The sequence below is a fragment of the Branchiostoma floridae genome, chromosome 14 (assembly GCF_000003815.2).
Source record: "Branchiostoma floridae strain S238N-H82 chromosome 14, Bfl_VNyyK, whole genome shotgun sequence".
NCBI classification, from domain to species: domain Eukaryota; kingdom Metazoa; phylum Chordata; class Leptocardii; order Amphioxiformes; family Branchiostomatidae; genus Branchiostoma; species Branchiostoma floridae.
The window spans coordinates 3,617,025-3,626,874 of NC_049992.1; the positions used below are offsets into that span (position 1 = coordinate 3,617,025).

Genomic DNA, 9,850 nt, shown 5'->3' on the forward strand with positions numbered 1-9,850 from the left:
TATGCCCAAACTGCGGACGCGACTGTCATGCGAGGATTGGGTTACAGTCCCACAGTCGACGCTGTCAACCACCCTAACTTCAAGGAGATGGAACGATGCCTACCGTATATTACTGTACAGTCCCACACAGAAGGCAATATTACCCTGCCGTCTGTACAGCAAAAAAAGTATAATCTTTTAACTTACTAGCACTCGTAATCCTAACTCTATCACTGATTACTGTCATCCCGTGTACAGTACACTGTATTTACGTATTACAGACAACAGCCACAGAGGCGCCAACTACTGAATGCCTGAGCTGCGCTGTAGTTTACGTCAGAGCACAATCTAAGTACTACAACATTGTTTTAAATCCTGTCTGAATGAAAGTCAATTACTGGGTTGGGACTTGTATTCAAGCAGATTTGTGAGTAAGGAGCAAACAAAGGGACACAAAATGACTCTCCTGTTTGTTTATTTTCCCTCTGTTTGGAACAACAATTACGGCATCAGAAATTGAAAAATGAATACGATGGTAAAGAGATGACGACTAATCAATTTCGTGTTATTTAAAAAGTCGGTAGGCGAACTCTTAACCGTTACCGGGTGGTGTGTTTTGGATTAGTATGATGTGAATAAAATGACTCTTACTTATTTGCCTGCTCAACTGAAAATGTGACACTGGATACAAGAAAGTTAGAACTTACAGAAAGACCTCTCTGTTTAACGTGGGCTCATGACAAATGACATATCATCATCATATCAACATTTGATAAATTGTCGACAAATTTAGTCCCTAATTGTCCAACGTTTTATCTGTTTTGTTTTTCTTATGGCTACGTCAACGAGGAACAGAACAACCGTCGTGTGACATATATACGCCACCTTGCGGTATGGCACGAAAAGGCAATGATTCGCTTCTAAAACAATTAATGCAAATTGTTTTTGTTGGAAGAAGAGGGCAAGATTGAGGGACAGGTACTGGTCACAGTGGGTACTGATAGAAATCTTCTCGTCCTCTGTCAGACAACCTGCTCACGAGACAGGATCTCGCGAGAGTCTCTCCGAGAGTTCGCAGAAAACGTCCAACAGCGAGATGTCGTCATCAGCCTCCTCCAGCAGGTCAGTGACCTCTGCAGCCTCGGTCTCGCTGATCACGCGCACTATGTCCTGAAGGGCCGCCGAGGGGATTTCTGGGTAACCGTCCGGGTTTACGGTTATCTGTTCCGTCAGGATGGCCTGGACGTCTTGCCTAAGAGAAGAAGTTTCAATGGATGACAAGTGTACGAACAGTACTGCAGTCGTTGGCAAAATTAAGAAAGGGAATTCAAAGATAAATTCCATTGTTGCGACATAGAACTAAAATCCACTTTGCAATGTGTGACACTCATATATCCCTTATCTTATTTCACAGTAAATTAACGCATTAAAGACTTAGTATAGAAGACGACAGCACGAAGAAATGACGTAACCTGATTAAAGAAGAACCCCACCACTTCTGCTTGTCCTCCGTTTCCGCACATTCTGGAGCGATCAGGTCCTGCAAGGGAAGAAACCGGGCGATTAAAAAACAATTCTGGTAAAAACAAACGATTCTCTTGCCTGTTTTTGTACCGATGATCAAAGGTCTGTCAATGTTATTTTTAGTGTAATGAACACGTGTAAATTTGATAGCGAGGAATATTGTACCTGTACTTACATTAGTAAGTTTATGGTTGGAGGTAACTGGACGATGGTATCCAGGCTACTAACGTACAGAATTTTTTTTTCTTTTTTGTTTGTTCAATAGCCGTAAATAACAACCTTGAACTGACCTTGATCTCCTGTATCACCCGTGTCACCAGCGTGGTTCTTTCCATGTCAAAAATGGCGTCTGTTTCGTCTGGCGGGCCTCCGTTAACTGAGTCTGTAGAAATAATACATTGTTTTGATTCGGTGGAATACTTTCAAAGTTTGAAGATAAATTTTAAACTTTTCAATGTTAAATTAACCAAATGTAAAAAGAAAATCTATTCGAGAACATTGTTGGTTTGTCTCAAAATAAGATCGAATACAGCAAAGAACAACTGAACGAACTATCGGCCGTAGCTGCGTATACAAAAACCTTCCTCTGGTTTGAATGGGCTGTCACGTTACCATGCGTGGTTGAAGTTGTTAAGAATAAGCTATAAAGTTTATATTGACTTTGAAAAAGACAGCAACACTTAGGAAAACAATTTAGCTACCTGTTGCATCAGTGAAAGTGGTCTGACGTCTTTCTATTTTCTTAAGAACCAGATGGGTTCCTTCTACAATCCCAAGTTTCTTGAGGCACACATCGGGATCCATCAGCTCCTCCCCGTCGTGCAGGATAGCCTGCCGGGCGCAGGGGACGTGAGTTTCTCGGGCCAGGGTGGACATGAGCGCCGCCAGGGGAGCGTCCGGCTGTACGGTGATGTCAGTGGTGGTGGTCGGTCCGGTCGTGGGGGTGTACTCTACACTCACAGTGTAACCTGGCGTTGATGAGAACTTTTGAAAGTAAAATTGTATCTTAGCTTTGCTGTTTCAAACGTTTTTGCAATACTATACCGTAATATAGAGTTAGTTTATAAATAATGCATGACAAATCAATGGAATAATTGGATAAGGTCTCTAACAAAGTCTGGTGCTTCACACAGCAGTTTATGTTGTCTTGCATGAGTCAACTGAAAGAGACTGTTTTAGAGATATTATCCAGCCGTGCGATTTACTGTGTACTGTATCTCTTGTACCTGGATGTCAAACTTTATCAATGCATAGACTTTATGGGTCTTCCATCACTTGACATATTGGCGGCACTGTCCATACAATAACATGTTGAAATGCATGGCTTCCAAAGTAGAACCCTACTGAAAAGTCAAAAAGGGTTATTCGCAACGGCGGTGCCCAGATCAGGCCATTTACCATATTCAACATTAAACATCTTCCCCACTTCTGCCCCCATATCAGAACACTAATGTACCTTCCCCGGAGTCCTGTCCGTCACAGCCGAACCACGCCCAGTCGCCCCTGGCAACCTCCGTCTCTCCGCACCGACACACCTGCGTGACGTCACGCTGCACGTCCGTCACGGTCACCTGAAAGGCAAATCACATCAAGCGTTTTGGGGGAAGGGCATAAAAAGAACTAAACTTACAGGGTTTATCTGTACATGTATCTATATCTGTATGACCGCCGAGCATTTTAACAGTGTGAAATGAAAACTCCCTATTTTCAGGTCCACGACCCTTAGCTTAGAGAAGCCTGAACTTTGATGCAGTAGAGACGGACCCTGTAACAGAAGAGGAGTATCCATAGACCAAAGACCAAGTTGTGAGTAGGAAAATGGGAAGATTGTCTGACTTGCTGTTGTTTTGAGGAGGAAAGGCCAAAGGTTTCCAACCAGACCAGTACCTGTACTGAATAGGCTGTCTTGTTCACATATGGAACCAATCAGTAGAGTCACAGACATTCTCGTGTGTGTCTGAGACCAGGTCATCTGAAAGGGCAAAGTCCATCGCACAGCCGGACCAAAACAAATCAGTAAACTGAATTATTGAATTATGCGAAAAGAAAAAAAAGATGAAGAGGCAGGTTCAAAACTAGGCCCGACGGAGGAGGCTTTGCAAATGTATGTACAGCAGGCACAAATGTGCAAAGTACGGACGGCTGTGTGCATCAAGCTCTGGACTTTATAGAAGCCAAATGAGGTCTCACCCTCCCTGTCGAGTGCACCTGACAAGTCATCTTCGACACCGAAGGACTACCAAGAGCATAGTCGCTAAGCCGAGAATACACACCTAAAATACACTTTAAATTGGAGGGGGGGTCGTTGAAGAGGTTCATCAGTCACGTGGAAATATGAACAGGAGGGGGGTGGGGGTGCTGTCTCATTCCTGTCTCGAACCTCTGTAGAAAGGCATCGACTTCGTCCTTGCCATCAACGAAGACTGGAAGTTGGGCGTCTTACGCCCGAACCGCATTCCGTTTCTGCGGCTACACCCCTCTCCGGCCCCAGCTGTCTCATCTCCAGCAGGTGTTTACCGTCCCGCCTTTCTTTCTCTTTTTCTTCAGCTTGTAACATCAGCTTCTCCATCTCTACCTGACGTTCCCTCTCTTTCTCTTCAGCTTTTAATTTTGAACAGCTTTTCAGATTCTAACTGCAGCTTCTCCGTCTCTACCTTCGGTTCCTGCTTTTTCTCTTCAGCTCCTAACTTCAACTTTTGCATTTCAAAGAAACGGGGTCACTGCAATAGCTTTAGACATGCTCGGGGCTGACAGCGCATGACTAAAGAAGGTTTGGAGAGGAGGGCCAGGAGACCCGGGGTTACCAGTTAGCAGTGTGAGGTCCTGCTCTGTATAGAATGACAGTTTTGATAGATTAAAAACCAGTCTTGGAACTACATCGTCGGTCTATCCTCTGACACTAATATAAATAACTTACAGGTAGGCTATTTGATCATAGAGTGCTCGCATAGCCTTACCTACCTCCGTCAAAACGTACAAAGAAATGAAAAATAAAATTCAAATATCTGTGGGACTTGCAGGCACTTTCCAATTGGTCAAATCGCGAATTGCTTTGCTATGATTGGTTGGATTAGACACTCTTATTCACAGGTAACTCAGCGAGATTTGCAACTTAGGAGGACTGACAAACTCAAACTCATTCTTACTTCTATTTGCAGAGTGAGGACTGGCAGGTTTCTAGTCCTCTAGGACATAAATTCCACTAGCTTTTACTACATTTGATACCTTTGAATGTGTGGCAGCAAAGGTAGTGCACGATCTTTGTCACCCCTCCAAACGGTAGTGGGCACTGCCTTTTTCTTTTCAAGGCCAACGCGGCAGTCACTTCCGCATACTTGTTAGGGCAGGGGCGCCATCTTATTTTCTCTTTCCTTCTATTTCATCTGAGTTCTTTGCTAGAATGGCTGAAGAAGCGAGGGAAGTTGTTGCTCAGGCAGGTCAGGCAGCTGCCCAGCCTGTGGTAGAGATGATGGCGGAGTGGGGCAGGGTGTACCTGAGAATTACTGACGTCTGGTTGGCACGTGGGCTCGCTATAGGTGCGTTCTACCTGGCCAACAAGGCCCTGACCATGCTGGCTGTCCGTCGGGCTGTTGAGAGGAGGGACCCCGACAACCCCGACCAGCCAGCCGACCCACAGGTGGGGTTGGAGGCAGAGGTGGACTCCCTCCTGGTTCCTGTCATCTTCTACTCCCAGCTGGGCTATCAATATTTCACCTCCGTCCTGAACAGCCCCTTCCTTAAGGCCTGCCTTCAGACAGAATTGGACGGGGTAGGATATAATCAGCCCATCGACGTGAGTGTGGAGAGGTGGGAGCTACCAAACCTGCCGGAGGGGGGGAGCAGGATTGATGGGGATGATGGCGGAGGAGAGAGTTCTGGGCTGGCTGGCAGACTTACCAGAACAGGTGGGTCGATCAATCACAATACCACATAACAATTAAAGATATACTGAATGGTACTTTGTTTTCACATTGTTGGGACAGTGAGTAGTATGGACCGTTTTGATCACTTACTGATTGTGACTGCGAAATGTTGTGACTGTACCTCACCTCACCGGTCCCATAGCCTCACCGGCCGTAGGGGTAGCTGTACGTTGAGACCATTTTTATTTGCTCTATCTGTCATATGCGCTATAAATGACAAGTGACTTTTGATATGCTCAATTTAAGATCGATACTGTATTTCTCCACAGAAGAGCGAACTTAGCACCGTAGCAGGGGATTCTGGGATGCCGGAGGATGTATCCTCTGTAGCAGGTGTCTCAACTGGTGCATCACAGGAGGATGTAGAGGAGGAGGAGGCTGGACCATCACAGGCAAAACGTGCCAGACTTCCCCAGCAGCCTCCAGCACAGGTCACTTCCACCGCACCGCAGGCTGAGCTACAAGATGGCCCACTGAAGAGGTGGCGAGCAATGCTAATACATCACAAGGACTCACCAACTGCACAGACATGGCACAAGGCCTACATCTACCTAGAAAAGGGTGCTACCATGGTAACCAGTGGAGGATACCAGAAGGGGGAGGGCGTGGAGCTCCTGCTGGAGGGGTTCATACTGATGGAGAGTGTGTCACCTAATGATGTTAATTATATCCTGTATGACCAGTCCTGGCTAAATCTGCACCAAACACAATTTCACCACCTCATCTCTGAACAGCTCCACGTTAACCCTGACAGCACCCCCTGTCTGCTCATACAGGCACTACAGCTTCCTGGGGGACACGGCAGACAGCAGGCCATAAACCATGTGATCGACGTTGTTCTACAGCATGGAGAAACAGACCCCATGTACAAACACCTGGCTTACGTGTACTGTGCTTTAGCTTATACAACACGGGAGACCACCAGACAATCAGCCCCAGCCCTATCTGCCTGTGCCAGTGGCCTTATGAACAAATCTGACCACCTGACAACCCTGTTCTTCGCAGCAGTGTTTTCCATGGATGTGTCTGTCCCACAGGCCATCAGGCAGTTAAACCACTACATCCACACAGCTCCTACAGACCATTTCTGGGTGCCCCATGCTCATTACCAACTGGTTACCCTGTACGGCCAGCAGGACCCATCTGTCCACAGGGACAGAATCCTGCACCACTACAACATGGCCCAGCAGACTGACAGGAACAGACTGCCTGTGTCTTCGCCTGTCCCCAGTGAGCTAACAGACCCAGCCAGGAGGGTCTATGAACAAGTCATGGCACAGCCTGTCACTAGTCATACTTAGGGACGGAATAAAGCTAACGATATATAGCACCTAACCCCGTCGTGTGTAAACATGTGCGAACATGTGCGAACACGTCGACCGACCGAACCGAACCGACCGAACCGATATAGCACCTATGAACAAGACTGCAGGAGTTGGAAAGAAACCCTCTAAGACGACAACATATAAAATTGCATTTAGTAAAGGGGAAACTGCTATGGAATCGGTCTGTACTTAAGGTCACAGTTTGAAAACTGTCCGTAATATTTTGTGAATTCTCTATGTCATTGCACGCTTTTGATTACACGTTTAATTCTCTCTATATCTGCATTGATATACTGGTCTGCATTGTCTAGCTATGAGTTGAAGTGAATTCTTTAAAAGTACAAATGTATAAACTTAAACTTTAGATGTAAGATGATAATGCTAAAATGTACATGCAATATGAGATGCTATGCTAAGTACTAATCCCAATGTACTCTATGAAATTATACTTCGGGTTTAAAAGAAGTTTTCTGCAGTACCTTTTTCTAGTTGAGTGCACCCTTAGCCTGTGTTTACACAATCTCTCGCTGGCTAGGGTTTTTGTAGGGCCGGCCGCTAGGAGCGCGATTTTAGTCGGGCTGAGTGCACCCTAGGCCCGTGAAGTACTAGTACTACTAGTATACTTTATAAGCACAATACTTTCCACACCGCTGTGCATTAGTAGGCCCCACCTCAGTCCCATAAACATGAATTTGACGTCACCATCATCTACTAAATCATAGCAAAGGTGAAATGCTCTGCTGAAAACATGATTCACCTTTATCAGTTTTAGCTGACTTCTGTCCTTAGAGCTGGAGAACTTGACCCTGATCCAGTCCATCAGCGTCTTGTGGCGTTCCCGCGCCTTCCACACACGCACGCCCCTTAGCGGAAACAGTCCGCTACTGCAGCGACTGAAACTACTCTGGTACGTTCTGTGGAAACGGAATGGTATTATAGTCAATCATAGACTGATTGAATCGCGCCCTCTAGCGGCTCTTACAATCTCTAGGGCTGCATAGTGTTACATGTGACATCATTATATGAATATACACTGATGCCTTCATATTGGTGTGCAAAGATCCAAAATGTTCGAAATTCTCTTACTTCAGATATCAACCAATCAACATGGTGGACAAAGATGAAGTCACTACCCGATGTTAAGATTTCTTCTTTTTCTTCTTCTTCGGGCCACATGTCAGCTTTATCAGGTTGAAGACTATGACAAGGTTTGGAGGTATTTTTGATGTACACGGGGTGGTTGGTTTTCATTGTGTTTGAAAGAGAGAGAGCCCAGCTCCTCTAGGGCAGGGGCGCTACTCCCTGTCCGCTACCCTATAGCTGGGTGGCGGTGAGTAACACTGAGGCGGTAACTGTGGTTGTAAGTTACAAGTTATTTAAGGCATTTTCAAATGTCTGTAAAGTCTTTGCTTTAGATTTACCCCGAGGAAAGAAGTTCCTCCTCCCGAATCGTGATGTCCTCCGTCCCGCCCGTCCCGAGGAGTCTGAAGACGAGGTTACACCTGCCCAGCCGGGCCTGTCCGTCTTGTCGGTAGGTCACACATAGCGCGTCTACAGGGAAACAGATGGATAGTTACTGCTCAATTCCAAGTATGCATGCCATCTTCCCGAACTGGCATTTTGAAGTTTGGAAGGATGTCGCATTGTCAAGTTAGCTACTCGACATCTTAGTCCATATCGTACAGTGAATGAAAATCACAAAAAAAGATACAGCTAAAAGATCCTAAAAGTCTGTCCGTAACATTTTGATTCATCTTGCTGAACAATCAACAAACAACGTAACAGAGCTAACAATTGAGCCCTTGTGAAAAGAAAAAGACAAGCAATTAAACGTCCTCGCATCACCCAGCCTTAAGCTTATCCACCCCACCAATCAACAGACAGCCAAACAAGCAAGCAAACAAACACAAATAAGAATACTGTGAAAACAAACTAGAAAAACGCAGCCTGGAATCCAGTCTTGTTAGCTTTGGTCCGCTACAGAAGGTCGGTCAACGCCAACAATACTTCGGAAGCGTACCAAAGCTAACAAGACTGGACTCCAGGCTATGAAAAACGACCAGACTCACATTGCCCATCTCTGTCCACCTCTCCCCGCGCCAAGGTGTAGTTCCCTTCAAACTCGCCTTCCTTCAAGACGTCTTCCCTGGCAATGGTGCCCTTCTCCTTGTCCGTAACCTTGACCTTGGCCAGTTTGTAGGCCAAGATGACGTCTCTGTCGTTGTGAACATGTTCCTCGGGGGTCTCCGTTTCCCGGCTGACGTAACCCAAACAGGTGCCAAGGCCCATGGTGAGTTTCCCGCCATATCTCTCGCTCTTCTCCTCACTACTTATCTGGGTCCAGGAGAACTCGTCTGCCACCAAGACGTTCGTCATGACTAAGAAACTGTCCTCGTTCCCCAAGTTCTCCGGATCCTTTAAGGAAAGACTGGCCAGCTTGTTCGCGAGGGTTCCGAAGTCAACTGTCTCTTCTCGGAGACCCTTACACGTGACCTTGACTTTGGAACACTTGACCTTGCGCCGCCGTCCTGAGAAGTTCACGCCCACCTTGCCGAACGGAAGCGGACTCACTCCGCCTCCTCCTTCTGTCCTCGTTACCATGGTTACGGTATCACGGAAGTTCACTTGGTGGTCAACCTGAGACGTCTGGACGAGGTCTAAGACATCGGTGGCCAACGGCGCCTTAAAGAAGAAGGCCTTTGCACGGAATGCTGTGTTGAGGTTTGCGCCATCGAGACGTTCTAAGACGATGCTGCCGCGGTCTGTGCACTTTGATGTCTTCCGCAGGACGGTTTTTGGCGGGAACTTCTGGGCGCTGACAGAAATGTCGTCCACCAGCCACCCCGTCCCTCCCACACAGGTCGTCAAGACGTGGTTGCCAAGGGAACGGTGGAATGACAGGAAGTCGTCTGCAACGTTGTTGTTGAGCGACTCGTTCGCCATATTGTAGGATTCTGACCTAAGGTCAAATAAAAAAGTACCGTTTTAGCCAGTGTGACGTCACTCTCCAAATATGATGCCAATCAAATTTCATCATAATACCCGAATTGTGCCTTGAAGCTTGTGCTAAGCCATGCATATGGGGAAGAAAGTTCAATG

At 46.4% G+C, this 9,850-nt stretch overlaps 1 protein-coding gene across 1 annotated transcript; it reads right to left on the minus strand.

Annotated features, from left to right (window-relative positions):
- Window positions 1-355: 355 nt before the first annotated feature.
- Window positions 356-9,728, minus strand: LOC118431089. The gene is made up of 8 exons (XM_035842172.1): window positions 8,821-9,728; window positions 8,173-8,302; window positions 7,509-7,665; window positions 2,960-3,074; window positions 2,205-2,471; window positions 1,794-1,885; window positions 1,473-1,519; window positions 356-1,231 (listed from the first exon to the last, which is right to left on the minus strand). The coding sequence occupies exons 1-8, from the start codon at window positions 9,692-9,694 to the stop codon at window positions 1,015-1,017; spliced, it is 1,899 nt and encodes a 632-aa protein (XP_035698065.1). The 5' UTR covers window positions 9,695-9,728; the 3' UTR covers window positions 356-1,014.
- Window positions 9,729-9,850: the final 122 nt, after the last annotated feature.

Bases quoted from the DNA above. Each gene is read 5' to 3' on its own strand.
- LOC118431089 (XM_035842172.1), bottom strand. From the start codon at position 9,694: ATGGCGAACGAGTCGCTCAACAACAACGTTGCAGACGACTTCCTGTCA. The intron at 2,472-2,959 runs GTACATTAGTGT...CATCAACGCCAG, and splicing joins CGGACAGGACTCCGGGGAAG to GTTACACTGTGAGTGTAGAG. The intron at 1,520-1,793 runs GTCAGTTCAAGG...CTTCCCTTGCAG, and splicing joins GGGTGATACAGGAGATCAAG to GACCTGATCGCTCCAGAATG.